Source organism: Polypterus senegalus, chromosome 7 (genome assembly GCF_016835505.1).
Source record: "Polypterus senegalus isolate Bchr_013 chromosome 7, ASM1683550v1, whole genome shotgun sequence".
Taxonomy (NCBI): domain Eukaryota; kingdom Metazoa; phylum Chordata; class Cladistia; order Polypteriformes; family Polypteridae; genus Polypterus; species Polypterus senegalus.
In genome coordinates this window covers 105020750-105038493 of record NC_053160.1, presented here as the reverse complement: position 1 = coordinate 105038493, position 17744 = coordinate 105020750, and the positions used below count along the sequence as shown (strand labels likewise).

The 17744-nt window shown below is 37.8% G+C and overlaps 1 protein-coding gene across 1 annotated transcript; it reads left to right on the top strand.

Moving 5' to 3' along the window:
• The first annotated feature begins 2022 nt into the window (after positions 1-2022).
• Positions 2023-5438, top strand: LOC120532045 (neurophysin 1-like). Its single transcript, XM_039757957.1, has 3 exons — positions 2023-2064; positions 2463-2670; positions 5166-5438. Exons 1-3 carry the CDS (start codon positions 2023-2025, stop codon positions 5297-5299), a joined length of 384 nt encoding a protein of 127 aa, XP_039613891.1. The 3' UTR covers positions 5300-5438.
• Positions 5439-17744: the final 12306 nt, after the last annotated feature.

The following is a 17744-nucleotide window of genomic DNA, read 5'->3' as shown; positions in this document are numbered from 1 at the left end:
TAATGCAAAACAGCAAAGTTTAACAAAATATTTGCAAACAGGAGCAGCTTGGAGAACAAACTTAATTAAGTACAAAAATGTGAAGATGCCCAAGTTAATTTATTAACTGAAACTTGTATTTCTACAGTTTGCCATCATTCAGAAAATGTGCTGCCTCTAGGGCCCTAGGTACTGAATTTGACCCCATTTAGTTTACTTAGACCTCAGCCATCCTGCATAGCCACTTTTCTTACTTCTCCATTCTGTCAAATGGAACAGGACAATTGGCTCTCACAGCAGTACAATAGATTCAGGGCTAGTGTCAATCGACAAGTTTTTAAGGTTGCTGAATAGCCAATCATATGAAAAAATATTGTTGCATAACAAATAGTGCAAATAAATATTTTGTGTGTGTATGCGCAAGTGTGTGTGTGTTGTAAGAAGACACATAGCTTGCAGATCATTGGTTAGGGCATCTACGACTGCCATAAAGTCCACCTGCTTCATCATGCTGGTGAAAATCCGTCTGACTACGCCATTGCAAGAAGACGCAAAGTTACATCAAAGAGCTGGGCACTGTAGTGATGGCATAAACAGAAAAAAAAAATACAGAAAATTAGTGCAACAATCAGAGATCTCTTGGTTACACAAGAGCCTTCTTCAGAATGCCCCAAGATGTCGTTAGTGCCAGGATTGACTTGTGCAAGCCAAATAGGCATGTTCAGGAGGTCAGAAACTAGAATTACATCAGAGATTGAAGGACTTTCAATCATTATTTCTGTAGAGGAGGAAAGAGACAAGGCATTAGACCACAGCGTCATCTTCTGGTTCATAATGTAACAGTTATTAAATGAGCCTTGATGTTAATAGTACTTAGGACGGTCCCAACCCCCATTCTTGCTGTAGAACAGCTCTTGCCTGACTACAAACTTCCACCTTGGTGAGCTGGATTTGTTATTATCCTACCTTAACCCGCAGAGCTTGCAGTTGGTCAGGTAGCCCATGACTGCAGTAATGTTGACCTATTCCTTCATGCTGGTCAAAATCCTGCTGACTACTCCACTGTAAGAAGACGTAAGGGGACATCAAAAAGAGTTGGGACACTGTACTGTAGTGATGATCCCTGAATATTGTAATAGCCAAAAAGAAAAAAAAAGGAAATGACTGCAACAACTGGAGTTGTTTTGTTCAGACAAGAGCCTTCTTCAGAAGGCCGCAAGATGATGTATACAAGCTGGAAGAACCAGGTTCAGGAGGGCAGAAACCGGAAGTGACATCAGTGATGGAACGGCTGTCAATCATTTCTTCAGCAGTGGGGGAAAGAGAAAAGGCATTAAGATTACACCCTCTGGCTCAAAATGTAACAGCTATTAAATGTGCCCTAAGGTGGTCTCTTGGATGAACATGCATGACTATATTATATATACTGTATATCTCACCAACTATGGAAAAACCTAGTATGTCACATCTTCTTGGTCAGTGCAGTTGCTAGATTTTTTTCCCGCAGTAGGCAAAATACTGTATACATACTAGCTTCTTCCATCGTGCTCTGGTCAGAAAAGGAAAGACCTAGTAACTCCAAAAACTAAAACAACTCAATTTTGAAAAAAATTAGTTACTAGATTTTCCATTGCACATGAAATTTTGTTTTTGTCAGCTGTTCTGAGGAGACACACAAGTAATAATTTAATTATACTATGTTCACATGACAGTAAAATTGATGGATGATTTGAAGGTGAATTCTGTGGCAATAGAATCTTGCAGTGCTTTGATCTGTTTCAGTACACTTCTGGAGTACCTTTCAGCACAATGTATGTGTGTCTATTCACTCTGGGAATTCTGGTTTCCTTCAGTAGTGCAAACTCTGAGAAAAGACAAGTAAAAAGGGATGGGCAAATTGTACCCATATATTGTTGAAAACAACAAGAAAAAATAAACTTTCAAAAAAGACCAACAAAGTAATATCTTTCCAGACGTTGAGTTCAAAGCTGAACTGCTAAAGATGGCCAAACTTCCAGTCTCATGTGCTTCCAACAGGAAGGGATGGGTCCAGGAGGCCAGACACTGGAAGTGATGTCAGAGATGGTAAGTTCATCAATCTTCCAGTCTGCAAAGTGAGAAAATGAGAAGGCATTAGTACACCACACCAACCCGTGATTCAGAGGACAATTACCATCAGCTGATCCCTTCAGCTGTCTTCCAAACGCACACATGTGAAAAAGCATATACTGTAAAATGGACTGGTGATACAAAATTGATCAAGAATAACAGAGTTGTTCATGAGTGTGCTCTGCAATGGGTTGGGGTACTTTTCAGAGTTGGTTATTGCCTTGATTCTAGTGCTGGTTTAGATACACATCTCTTGCTTTTGTTTTTTTCATTCAATTTTATTTGTTTTTTTTGTGATAGTTTATTCTTCATTCATTATCAAATAGATCACTGTAGGATGCATTCTTTTGATATTTGTTGTTTTAACTCCACAGTGCATGCCATGTGGTCCTGACAATAAGGGACGTTGCTTTGGCCCCAGTATCTGCTGTTCTGAAGAGCTCGGCTGCTACATAGGAACCTCTGAGAGTGCACGCTGTCTGGAGGAAAGTTTTTTGTCTTCTCCATGTGAGGCTAGTGGTCGAGTCTGTGGACTGGAAGAAGATGGACACTGTGCAGCACCTGGGATCTGTTGTGATGAAGGTAAGCTAACATTTTCGCAAAGAAAACACCAAAGACTTCAATGTAAGTCCTCTTGGACAGTTTTAGAGTGGCAGAGATCTATATATACAGGTGCCGGTCATAAAATTAGAATATCATGTCAAAGTTGATTTATTTCAGTAATTCCATTCAAAAAGTGAAACTTGTATATTAGATTCATTCATTACACACAGACTGATGTATTTCAAATGTTTATTTCTTTTAATTTTGATGATTATAACTGACAACTAATGAAAGTCCCAAATTAAGTATCTCGGAAAATTAGAATATCAATTAAGACCAATGCAAAAAAAGGATTTTTAGAAATGTTGGCCAACTGAAAGGTATGAACATGAAAAGTATGAGCATGTACAGCACTCAATATTTAGTTGGGGCTCCTTTGGCCTGGATTACTGTAGCAATGCGGCGCGGCATGAAGTCGATCAGTCGGTGGCACTGCTCAGGTGTTATGAGAGCCCATGTTGCTCTGATAGTGGCCTTCAGCTCTTCTGAATTGTTGAGTCTGGCGTATTGCATCTTCCTCTTCATAATACCCCATAGATTTTCTATGGGGTTAAGGTCAGGCGAGTTTGCTGGCCAATCAAGAACAGGGATACCAACCATGGTCCTTAAACCAGGTACTGGTAGTTTTGGCACTTTGTGCAGGTGCCAGGTCCTGTTGGAAAATGAAATCTGCATCTCCATAAAGTTCATCAGTAGCAGGAAGTGCTCTAAAACTTCCTGGTAGACGGCTGCATTGTCCTTGGACCTCAGAAAACACAATGGACCAACACCAGCAGATGACATGGCACCCCAAACCATCACTGACTGTGGAAACTTTACACTGGACCTCAAGCAACGTGGATTCTGTGCCTCTCCTCTCTTCCTCCAGACCCTGGGACCTTGATTTCCAAAGGAAATGCAAAATTTACTTTCATCAGAGAACATACCTTTGGACCACTCAGCAGCAGTTTTGTCTTTAGCCCAGGCGAGACGCTTCTGACGCTGTCTCTTGTTCAAGAGTGGCTTGACACAAGGAATGCGATAGCTGAAATCCATGTCTTGCATATGTCTGTGCATCTGTGCGTGGTGGTTCTTGAAGCACTGACTCCAGCTGTAGTCCAATCTTTGTGAATCTCCCCCACAGTTTTGAATTGGTTTTGTTTCACAATCCTCTCCAGGATGCGGTTATCCCTATTGCTTGTACACTTTTTTCTACGACATCTTGTCCTTCCTTCGCCTCTCTATTAATGTGCTTGGACACAGAGCTCTGTGAACAGCCAGCTTTTTAGCAATGACCTTTTGTGTCTTGCCCTCCTTGTGCAAGGTGTCAATGGTCGTCTTTTGGACAACTGTCAAGTCAGCAGTCTTCCCCATGATTGTGTTGCCTACAGAACTAGACTGAGAGACCATTTAAAGGCTTTTGCAGGTGTTTTGAGTTAATTAGCTGATTAGAGTGTGGCACCAGGTGTCTTCAATATTGAACTTTTTCACAATATTCTAATTTTCCGAGATACTGAATTTGGGACTTTTATTAGTTGTCAGTTATAATCATCAAAATTAAAAGAAATAAACATTTGAAATACATCAGTCTGTGTGTAATGAATGAATCTAATATACAAGTTTCACTTTTTGAATGGTATTACTGAAATAAATCAACTTTGTCATGATATTCTAATTTTATGACCGGCACCTGTATGTACTATTTTATACTATTTTATGTTTTTTATATGGGCATTTCAGAAATATATTCAGATGTAGCAAAGGTAAATACATTAATAACTGAGATCAATTGCTAAAGTTCGTGGGGTAAAAGTTACATATGAAGTGCTGAAAAAATCTATTGTTGCTATGGTGTTCAAACTGCACTCTTATCTTATGCCATAAAATAATTTTGTCGGTTTATTTGGACATTTGAGAGACTAATGTCAGGGGATTCGTCACTCAGGTCCATTCCACAAAGCTTAAGAGGGGGTTTTCTCTTAAAACAAAAATCAAATGGAGAATGACTAAACAATTAACTATAACAAACGGTGACCCCTTTTACCTAGGTAAGTAGACTTTTTAAACTTACAAGGAAAAGTAATTTCTGAACTCTTCCATTTTGGTTTGCCATACAAGAACTTTCTCTTTCTTACCTCCCATTCTCTCTCTCTCCATCTCCCTCTCTAACTTCTTAACAATAATCTGCCCTCTAGTCCCAAATATTAGAATAAAAGCTTGAGTGCATCTCTGCTAAAAGTTTACTTGACTTTTAAAATCACATTGTATGAATACTACAATTGAGGAATAGTTTTTCTGTTTTATTTCATTTTTTTGGTTTTCTAGAAGAAATAATTTTTTATTTATGGACATTTGAATCCAAGTCACCACATTTCTCAGACCAAGAACATTTGTCATGAACTAAAACAAAGTGAAATTGGCATAAATTATACAACATAATATGCCTTTATTTAAAATTAAGCATAACATTCTAATCCTATCTCTCTTCATTGCAGAGAGCTGTCACATGGATGCCATATGCTCACAAGGAGAAATTTACAGTAGCCACCTGGATGGAGGAATGTCTACCCAGGGAGAATTTGTCCTCAGATTGCTTCATCTGGCAGATCGACAGTCTGAAAGGAAATAACATTAGTGATCACCAAAATAATAATGTAAAATACTGCTGTTGATTAAATAACCCATTGACGGGTTTATTTTTTAATCTAATTTTTAATGTTAATCTGACTTGGATTAAAAATATGTTTGTGGTATCAATAAAATAAACCTTTTACAGCTGATTTAATCTTATTTTCAAAGTTACTTCATATGTGGTTTATGGAAAAGTCTTGAATCAATGGAGAAATGAAATATTTTTAAACAAATACTTTTTTTCTATGTACAAATACATTCCCAGATAAATACATCTGAAAAAGCAGCCTGAACAAAGAAATGCTCCAAAACGTACATCTAATCTGCATATTGTAACAGAATTATGCCAAAGAGAGCAATATATAAAAAATAAAATACAATGGTGTATTTAATTTACCAAACACTCAACTATGCATAACCACAGTGTTCAGACACTGATGCAACTTAAAACAGAGAAAATAACAATAATACTGCTACTATGACTATATCTCAAAAGTTGTTAATCCCTTTCCTAGCTCACTTGCTCAGCACTTTAACACAGCAATAAGTATTCTATTCTTCAGCTCCCATCACTTTCTTCCTCATAACCTTGTTAAACCTGGCCTGTTTTTGTAGGTCTTCACTTTAAGCCAACTTCTAATTAAAGACTTAAAGTACCAATATTTTCTCTCCTGTGTTCACATACTGTTAAAAATGGAATCACTTCCATGGTTGGAAATGGGTGTATGACTACAAACCAACATTTACAACTGTAGGCATAAGCCTAATAAGGTTGTTAGGCAGTTTCTTGACAATTTGGAAAAATGTGCTGCATCCTAACAGGTTAGATAATTAAAAAAAAAACTTTGCTAATTTTCTGAAACCAGACATTTCAAAGAACAAATGTATCCTTTTGCTAAACTGGAATGAAATACTGCCCTATGTCGGCAAATACAAATTTTAGCCGCTCACTAACTCTCTTTGATTTTTTTCTAGTGCCTCTGCATTCCTTGGGCATCCAAGGCATCTACAAAGCTTACCATCATGGGCAGTGCCAATACCTCTGCATGTGCATTGCCACTTCTAACATGTGGTTTTCTTTCTCTAATCATATCTTTCATGTATCTCAGCCTGTCCTGAGCCAGTCTCTTCTGCCTGGCACCAATTACACTGAGCAATGTAAAGCTCTTATTTTGTTGCAGTAGAAATAGGAAACTCACAGACAACAGGCCTCTTCCACTCTCCAGCTCTCAGAATAGCTTTGCCCGGCTGTGGGAAGTCCATGCTTTGGTCTGTAATAAGAAAATATTTGTATATTTTGATAGTGAGAATATTCAGAACATGATACAGATGCTAATATAACCATAGCATCTACTTAATGAAAACGTATGCTATTTGAGTATTTGTCAGATATACAGGTGTAGGAAAGGGTTAAAACGTTTAAGACCTACAAGCATGTAACAAAATCAAAACATTTTTTTTTCATCTAGACACCTCAACAAACATGGATTAAGGGATAGTATAGGAACAACATACAGTATAAACAATACAGAACAAATCATTTTGCCCATTTTGGTAGGATTTCCATGTTCACTGGGTAGCTGAGCCAATGTGTCTCTTTTTATTTTCTTGTCAATTTTTCCACCTTTAGTTTGGTTGCTCAGATGAAAACATTGGCGCCACCTGTTGCTAGGCTTGATTAGTGTTATTGCCAGAACCATAACTTTCCAGGTATGTGTCTTATTACTAACTAGCTAATACCCGTGGCTTTGCTTATTTTGATTGTTTAATAAATTGGATGATATAAAAATACGGTCACAGTTTTATTTCAGCTTTTTATTAAGTAACAAGTCTGTGCTTGTATACAAAAAACACACAAAAAGAGCAAATATACTGAGCAAGGATCTACAATACTTCTCTGTATACAATGTTAGATGTAGCAGCCCCAGATTTCAGAATGAATAGGAAGCAAGGTGAACTCACTCTGGAGCACACCACATAAAGCTAGGCATGAGAAAAACAATCATCCCTCAAATCCACTCCCTCCTATTTTAGAGACTGACCTTGTGCTACAAACAAAACACACTTTAATTAGAAATTATAGGTGTTTGAAATGAAAAGGAAAGTCAGGCAGTATAAGAGTAATACACAGTATAAAGACAGTTTCTCCTTGACCAAAGCCAGTAAACATACATGCTTTAATTACATTTTTGTGTAAAGCTTTTATTTGCAGTCTTGTGCCATAGCACAGTTTAGGAGGATTTAAATATCTCAAAAGCGTAACTTGTGCTGTTATCTTCAAAATATGTTTGTGCAAAGGAATGCCTGTGGGATTGGGCATATGCAAGAACTCCACTGTATAGGACTTTTGAAGTCACTGCACACTGGGAAGATTCTGAAGGACTGGCAGATACTAGCTATTTACATAAAAAGGGTGACTGGGCAGATCCAAGCAACTATAGGCCAGTAAACTTAACATTCAACAAAGGAAAATTAATGGAAGGAATTATTAAGGAGAAGATTGAGCAGAACATGACAAGAACATGAGTTTTTCTGAATAGTCAGGATGGGTTCAGAAGAGAAAGGCCAAGTTTTACTAACATGCTGCAATTCTAAGAGTAAGCAACAAAAATATATTATTAATGTGGACCATGTGATATTATTTATCTTGACTTTAAGAAAGCATTTGATAAGATTCCACATCAGAGGCATCAAACTAAAACTAGTTGGAGTTCAGGGTGATGTTTTTAGATGGGTGCAGAATTGGCTCAGACACAGGAAGCAAAGGGTGATGGTGTGAGGAACCTCATCAGAACTGGCTGATATTAAGAATGGTGTTCTACAGGGGTCAGTGCTAGGGCAATGCTATTTTTAATGTAAATAAATTATTTGGATACGAATATAAGTAACTAGCTGGTAAAGTTTGCAGATAATTCTCAAGACAGTTGGATTGGCAGATAATTTGGAATCCGTTAAATCATTACAGAAGGACTTGAACAGTATGCAGGCTTGGGAAGATTTGGGGCAGATTAAATTTAATGTCAGTAAATGTAAAATATTACACATAGGAAGTAAAAATGTTAAGTTTGAATACACAATGGGGGGGTCTGAAAATGAGAGTACACCTTATGAAACTCTACATTATCAACTTCCTGGCAGAAGCAATTAAGTAGTCAAACTGAATGTTAGGTTTACAGCATGATGTGTGAAGTCCAAGGAGGTTATACTCAACCTTTATAATGCACTGGTGAGGCCTCATCTGGAGTACTGTGTGCAGGTTTGGTCTCTGGCTGTACAAAAAGGACATAACAGTGCTAGAAAAGGTCCAAAGAAGAGAAACTAGGCTGATTCTAGGGCTACAGTGGATGAAGTATGAGGAAAGATTAAAAGAGGAGAAGAAGAGGAGGAATGCGTTTCCATAGACAGGAGAAGACGAGGAAGGCAAAGTAAGTGGAAGTGAGGGTAGGAACTTTGAATGTTAGCAGTATGACTGGTAAGAGAAGAGAGTTAGCTAAAGTGATGGAGAGAAAGAAGGTTGATATATTGTGCGTGCAAGAGACTAAATAGAAGGGACGTAAAGCCAGGAGGATTGGAGGCCGGTTCAAATTGTTCTATCATGTTATGGATAGAAGGAGAAATGGTGTAGGGGTTATCCTTAAGGAACAGTAAGTCAGAATTGTTTTGGAGGTGAAAAGACTGTCAGACAGAGTGATGAAAATGAAGCTGGAAATTGAAGGTGTTGTAATGAATGTTGTTAGTGCATATGCCCCACAAGTTGGGTGTGTGATGGATGACAAAGAAGATTTCTGGAGTGAGTTGGATGAAGTGGTGGAGAGTGCACCTAAGGGAGAAAGAGTGGGGATTGGGGAAGATTTCATTGGACATATTGGTAAAAAAAAGAGAAGATGAGGAGATGATGGATATGTACAGTATCAAGGAGAGGAATGCAGAAGGTCAGATGATAGTGGATTTTATGAAAAGGATGGGCAAGGCTGTGGTGATTACGTATTTTAAGAATAAGGAGAAACATAAAGTGATGTACAAGAGTGGAGGGAGATGCACACAGGTAGTCTATGTCCTATGCAGAATTGTCAGTCTAAAGGAGACCGTACATTGCAAAGTGGTGGCAGGCAATAGTGTAGTTAGGCAGCATAGGGTTGTGGTCTGTAGGAAGACATTGGAGATCAAGAAGAGGAGACGAGTGAGGGCAGAACCAAGGATTAAATAGTAGAAGTTGATAAAGGAAGACTGCAAAGTTGAATTCAGGGAGGAGGTAAGATAAGCACTGAGTGGCAGTGAATAGTTACCAGACAGCTGGGCAACTGCAGCAGAAATAGTAAGGGTGCTTGGCATGACATGTGAACAGAGGAAGGATGAAAAGGAAACCTAATGGTGGAAGGGGGAACCCATTATTGAGTGAGTCTTCTTCACTGACTTATTGTAAAATGAATTACATGCCCTATCTTAGCTGAAAATCGATTTCAGAGAGTAGTTCTGTGCCAAGGGTGGCTTCTCCATTTCCCCATCTTTTAAAATATATTCCCATTCTCATATCCCTTGCACTAAACTCTGGTCTCTACTCCTTCTAAACAGTGAACCCTTGTCAAATTAATTATCCTACTCTAGATTCAATGTTGTGCTCACAAAGAGCAGGATTTAAACTCTACCTGACCAAGTCCAGAAATTACTCAGTTTCATGGCCAATGGAACACACTGCTATCTGAAATCATAGCTCCCCTATGTCTTGAGTACATAGTTATGAACTAATCGTTGAAGTCCTTTGTTCTCAAGCTGTGACAGGGACTCTACAAAAAGGAATAGAGGAAATACAAATGTACAGCAAGATAAACACATTGATTTGTTATTATTATTATCTGCATTACTGTTATTATTATTATTTGCATTCGATAATGGGGAAAGGAACAAAAACAATGAAATTACTATAAAAGAAATAACGCCATGCTGACCCAATAACTACATTTTATTGGTCAGAATGGAACTAGGGTTGGCAGACAATGCAAAAATTAAAAAGTTAAAAGCCTTCTAATATATAAAGATTTAGGCCGAATAGAGGACATATTGTGTTGCTAAACTGTGTTATTTATATTGGAAAGCTTGCCATAGAACTGGATCATCTAAATTTCATAAAAGTGTTTTTCACATTCTGAAGTCAAATTGTGCTTTATCCTCAAAATTCACTAGCACCAGTGGTACTAGGAAACAGACATTGTTATTTAGGTCTGAATAAATATATTTTCTTTTTGAGAATGTGTACATTTTTTCAACATCCCAAACACATTCAGGTTTAGCTAACAAATAATTTCAACTGGCCAAGAGTAAGTGAATGTGAGTGTATTAAAAGGTGTGCCCTATCATGAACTGGAGACTTATTTAGGATTGTTTCTTCCTTTTTCACAGTGCTGCATGGATAAATTTCGTCCCCAAGACTCTAACCTGGTTTAAATTGCTTTGAATACGTGTAGGTCGAGAAATATTTTTCTTTACGTGTAGGGGTGCTTTTTTACCTCGCCATGTTTTTTGCTCTACTTTCCAATAGGTGGCAGAAGGGCACCTTTTTGGTGATGTGCCAGCTACCATTAACTTCTAAATCTGTGTTACAAACAATTTGATGATATCATTGAAGTGCAGAAGAAAGTACCCAAGGACAGAAATTTATAAATACAGATAAATATTGTTATATATATATGTTTATTTGTAACAGCATTATAACAATCAAATGAATATGACACTGCATTATAAATTAAATATTTATATCAAATAAGCAAAATTATTAATAGTAACACCAACTGCACAACCTCTGTGTAAAAAGCAATACATTAGCTTAATAGTTAACAGTACTTAAATTAAAATTAAAAAAAAAAACAAAGAACTGAAATAAAGTAAAACTAAAAAAAAAAACCGCACAATTCTGATTATTTAAAAAATTTGTAAAATTACCATAATCAAGGTTTTCCCAGTGTTGAATGGACTGGCATATGAAAATGGAGCCTAGTCTTGCTTTCAATGTCATTTTGTTTTATTAGTAATAAAATAATATCAAATGTCATATTACATTGGATAAGTTATATAAAAGAGTTATATAAAATATGTTACTGACTTTAAAGGTTGTCTCTACTGGAAGCAATGCATAATTCGTTCAAAGTGTAGAAAGTAGTACTGTCTTCTGTACTGTGCAAATGATTGATCTGTTTCAGTAAATCTTGCCAAAGGCAAACCAAGTTTGATCACTCATGAAAGAAACCTTGAAAACAGCACCACAAAGCCTGTTTCACAAGAGACTAAAATAAAACATTAATGTAAAACTGATGTGTTTAATTTCATACATGACACTTTAACACTAGAGTCCCCAAAGCCTATAAAAAAACTCATAATCCCAACCCACCTTAAATTCCTTCACACCTTTTCATCAGCATCTTTTGTGTTATAAATATGTTGATCTGTACAAGCAGCCTGTTATCCTTATTCTTGGTAGTGAGAACCAATCACATCGCTTTTTGCTACCAAAATTCTATCAAGAATTGAAAGCTCGGGCCAATCGCAGCCTGTGTTGCCTACCAAAAATTGACCACTCACAATCTGTTTCGACTACCAAGAATTGACCGATGACGGCTCAATCGGCTACCAAAAATTGGAAAGGACGGGCCAGCCTCCTGTCAATTAATGTATTCTGCAAAAGCTTGTTCGAATCAGCACACACATCCTTTGCAATTTGTATTTATTTTTTAACTTTCTAAAGAAATTATTCACGAGTACTGGTTTGTGGAGATTAATAACCTTAAGTAAAAAATATATATTTATTTTATTTTGTCATAAAAGTTTCAGAAATGTATTGATTATTGTTGTTTTACCACTGTTTGATTTACGCCTACATTCAGTGGGATGCAAAAGTTTGGGCAACCTTGTTAATAGTCATTATTTTCCTGTATAAATCGTTGGTTGTTACGATAAAAAATGTCATTTAAATATATCATATAGGAGACACACACAGTGATATTTGAGAAGTGAAATGAAGTTTATTGGATTTACAGAAAGTGTGCAATAATTGTTCAAACAAAATCAGGCAGGTGCATAAATTTGGGCACCGTTGTCATTTTATTGATTCCAAACCTTTTAGAACTAATTATTGGAACTCAAATTGGCTTGGTAAGCTCAGTGACCCCTGACCTACATACACAGGTGAATCCTATAATGAGAAAGAGTATTTAAGGGGGTCAATTGTAAGTTTCCCTCCTCCTTTAATTTTCTCTGAAGAGTAGCAACATGGGGGTAACAAAACAACTCTCAAATGACCTGAAGACAAAGATTGTTCACCATCATGGTTTAGGGGAAGGATACAGAAAGCTGTCCCAGAGATTTAAGCTGTCTGTTTCCACAGTTAGGAACATATTGAGGAAATGGAAGACCACAGGCTCAGTTCAAGTTAAGGCTCAAGTGGCAGACCAAGAAAGATTTCGGATAGACAGAAGCGACGAATGGTGAGAACAGTCAGAGTCAACCCACAGACCAGCACCAAAGACCTACAACATCATCTTGCAGCAGATGGAGTCACTGTGCATCGTTCAACCATTCGGCACACTTTACACAAGGAGATGCTGTATGTGAGAGTGATGCAGAGGAAGCCTTTTCTCCGCCCACAGCACAAACAGAGCCGCTTGAGGTATGCTCAAGCACATTTGGACAAGCCAGCTTCATTTTGGAATAAGGTGCTGTGGACTGATGAAACTAAAATTATTTGGGCATAACAAGGGGCATTATGCATGGAGGGAAAAGAACACAGCATTCCAAGAAAAACACCTGCTAACTACAGTAAAATATGGTGGTGGTTCCATCATGCTGTGGGGCTGTGTGGCCAGTGCAGGGACTGGGAATCTTGTCAAAGTTGAGGGACGCATGGATTCCACTCAGTATCAGCAGATTCTGGAGACCAATGTCCAGGAATCAGTGACAAAGCTGAAGCTGCGCCGGGGCTGGATCTTTCAACAAGACACCCCGAAACACTGCTCAAAATCCACTAAGGCATTCATGCAGAGGAACAAGTACAACGTTCTGGAATGGCCATCTCAGTCCCCAGACCTGAATATAATTGAAAATCTGTGGTGTGAGTTAAAGAGAGCTGCCCATGCTCGGAAGCCATCAAACCTGAATGAACTAGAGATGTTTTGTAAAGAGGAATGGTCCAAAATACCTTCAACCACAATCCAGACTCTCATTGGAACCTAAAGGAAGCGTTTAGAGGCTGTAATTTCTGCAAAAGGCAGATCTACTAAATATTGATTTCATTTCTTTTTTGTGGTACCCAAATTTATGCACCTGCCTGATTTTGTTTGAACAATTATTGCACACTTTCTGTAAATCCAATAAACTTCATTTCACTTCTCAAATATCACTGTGTGTGTCTCCTATATGATATATTTAACTGACATTTTTTATCGTAACAACCAACGATTTATACAGGAAAATAATGACTATTAAAAAGGTTGCCCAAACTTTTGCATTCCACTGTATGTGACATTTTGTTTGTAATCTGGTAGTCTAAATGGATTATGAACAGATTGATATACTTACATTAATGTACGCATTTTTTGGATGATTTTTTAAACATTCTTGGTGCAGTTTATTACAGTTATTAAATATGTGTGCAAAATGTGTAAAGACAGATATAATAATGTACAAGTATAATAAGCATTGATGAATTGTATAGTCATAGTTTCATTTTAAATAATGAGCTTTAAAAATAATAATATGTAAAGTGCTGTATAACTATTAAAATACAAATCATTGAAAGTGAAAACTTTTTTTCTTGACTTCATCTTTGCCAATTTAAGAACTTTTTTTTTAATTCATTGTTTGGGTGAGTTTTTGAACTCTGTTGATGCCATATGTTCTTCAAATGGGAGCTCGATGAATAATGATTCGAAGCACTGACCAGACATGCGCAGTGGGATTGCATCATGACACATGGTTCAAAACACAGAGCAGACATCCACACTGGGATTGCATCATGAGTCGTAGTTCAAAGCACCGAGCAGACAAGGTAAAGCAGAGCGAGCAGGACAAACCATTAAAAATCTACTGCAGAAAGTTAGTGATCCATATTTATCACTGCTTGCCTACAGATCTACATCTCTACACAATAGGTACAGCCCTGCTCAGCTGCTTATGGGAAGACGACTCTGTACTACTGTGCCTGTACTGCTGCAATTGCTGAACCCCTCAGTTCCTGATGCCGTTGCAGATGCTTTGTGGGAAAGGGAAAAGAGGATAGCAGATATGCAGATCTTTAACAAAAGGCACAATGTCAGAAACCTCAGCAAGTTTCCAGTTGGAAGTGATGTATGGTTGGCTGACTCGAGCTTACATGGAACAGTGGGTCAAGAACAGCTAACCCCCCAATCATACTTGGTTGATGTGCCTCATGGAACAATACACTGCAACCATTGTCACCTGATCCCCATGCAGCCACCTGCTGCAGAAAAGAAGGATGTCACTCAAGAACAAATAGAGGTGCTAACACCTTTGCCTTCCACTGCATTAACATTGTCAGAAAGTAATGTTTCATCAAACCAGCCGTGAACACCAAGAACCAGATGTGGACGAGTGATAGTTAAGCCTAAGAAACTGGATTTCTAAGGACAAAGAAAAGAAGTGAAAATTTTGCTAAACTGAAATTATTTAATTGATGTTAAATATTCTTTAAGGAAGAAGTATATATTTAAGGAAAAGCGTTTCTTTCTCAGAAGGGGAGTTGTGGGATAATTTCTGTATAATATTGTTAAGTGTTAGGGGGTAATGTAGGTTGCGGGAGGAGGAATGCTGGAAGGGGAAAAAAGGGAGGAGCAACAGTGGAGAGGAGAAAGTGCATTTGGCTGTAAGACACTATTTTTGTTAAATAAAAATAATCAAGTTCTCACAGCAGAGTCGAACTCACTTGTAAAACATGACAGACGGTAAAACTTGAATGAAACTCAGTGTTAATTCTTTGGGTAACAAGACAGGTAAGGAGCAGGGAATGTTAAATGTGTCAGTGACTGTAGGGGACTGTGTAACTGGAAGATGGTTTAAGAATACAGAAACAACAAAAGCTTAGTCTTTCAATAATTCTATTTACATAAATAATTTACTTTGTTGTGCTGCAGTTTGGAAGACTACATATTTACCCCCCACTGCAGCCTTTGATAAGATACATTTATAAGGAAAAGATGTTGCTGACAAAGTCAGTTATCCAGCTGTTCATTCTTGTCAGTACTTGAGTCATCTTTATGTCCACCTCTGGATGAATTCACAAGGTTTCTTTTCAACTTTTTTGTCTCATTAACGCAGAAATTCCAAGGCTTTCCCTAAATTGCAGAAGACACTGTTGATTGCACCAATTCTGTTTTAAAGATAATTGTGATTTGTTATACAACACACGCTTTTACTCACATTGCTTTTTGGAAATCAATAATACATATCAGCTACAGATCTGGTAATCACTGAATAGTAAAAATGTTCAATGAGAAGTGTGTTGCGTATATACTGGTTTAATGTCAGTAAATGCAATACAACACAATACAATTTATTTTTGTATAGCCCAAAATCACACAAGAAGTGCCGCAATGGGCTTTAACAGGCCCTGCCTCTTGACAGCCCCCCAGCCTTGACTCTCTAAGACAAGGAAAAACTCCCAAAAAAAAACCCTTTTAGGGAAAAAAATGGAAGAAACCTTGGGAAAGGCAGTTCAAAGAGAGACCCCTTTCCAGGTAGGTTGGGTGTGCAGTGGGTTTCAAAAAGAAGGGGGTCAATACAATACAATACACAGAACAGAACAAAACCTCTAATAGTATAAAAAAAAATACATTTTAGTACGGAGCAGAAATTAACAGTAGATGATATTACATAATATGATTTGGATTTATTTAGAGTCCTGTAGATATAATAAAGCTGCCTCCCTCTTTTGGCCATTCCACAGCTGAAACAGCGCTGGGCCAGCCAATCCGATGAAATGACCCCTCTTTCCCACGATTCCTGCGATCCTCCATCAGGGATGACTTTACCTTAGGCAGGCAAAACAACTTGGCAGGTGGTTCGTGGCACCAAGTGCCACATTTGAGTACCAAGAAGAGAAACATAATAGTTGAAGTTTAGTAACAAATTATAAGTATAATGTTACTTATGGTCCTGCGGTGGGTTGGCACCCTGCCCAGGATTGGTTCCTGCCTTGTGCCCTGTGTTGGCTGGGATTGGCTCCAGCAGACCCCTGTGACCCTGTATTCGGATTCAGCGGGTTAGACAATGGAGGGTTGGATGGATGTTACTTATGTTTTAGTGCTAATGACTAACAGCAGAGATGCAGTCTATACAGTTAATCAACAGCTCTAGTCAGGATATGCTAAACTGAAGTAGTGTGTCTTCAGCTGGGATTTAAAAGCTGAGACTGAAGGGGCATCTCTTATAGTAGCAGGCAGACCATTCCACAGTTTAGATGCCCTGTAACTAAAATCTCGACCTCCCACTGTTATTTTATTAATCCTTAAAATCATAAGCAGACTGGCATCTTGAGATCTTAATGTGCGCTCTGGTTTGTAAGTAATAATAAGTTCAGATAATTAAGCCGGACCTTGGCCATTTAATGCTTTATATGTTAAAAGGAGGATTTTGAAATCTGCCCTAAACTTAACCGGGAGCCAGTATAAGGATTTAAGAACTGGAGTAATGTATTCATATTTTCTTGTTCTTGTAATAATTCTTGCCAAAGCATTTTGGATTAACTGGAGGCTGTATAAAGAACAGTTTGAACATCCAGTGAACACCGCATTGCAGTAGTCAATCCTACTAGAAATAAATGCATGAATTAATTTCTCAGAATCCTGTTTATTTAGAAAGCGCCTTAATTTCCCAACATTTTTAAGATGGAAGAAACATAATTTGGACAACTTTGTAATATGCGCTTTAAATGACATGCTAGAGTCAATGTATAGGAAGTAAAAATGTTAGGTTTGAATACACAATGGGCAGTCAGAAAATCAAGAGTACACCTAATGAGAAGGATTTAGGAGTCATAGTGGACTCCAAGCTATCAACTTCCCAACAGTGTTCAGAAGCCATTAAGAAGGCTAACAGAATGTTAGGTTGTATAGCACGATCTGTGGAGTACAAGTCCAAAGAGGTTATGCTCAACCTTTATAATGCACTAGGGAGGCCTCATCTGGAATGCTCTGTGCAGTTTTGGTCTCTAGGCTACAAAAAGGACTTAGCAGCAGTATAAAAGGTCGAGAGAAGAGCAACTTAGTCTGATTCCAGGGTTACAGGGGTTGAATTATTAGGAAAGATTAAAAGAGCTGAACCTATACACTTTAAGCAAAACAATAATTAGAGGTGACGTGATTGAAGTGTTTAAAATTATGAAGGGAATTAGTGCAGTGGATCGAGACTGTTATTTTAAAATGAGTTCATCAAGAACATGT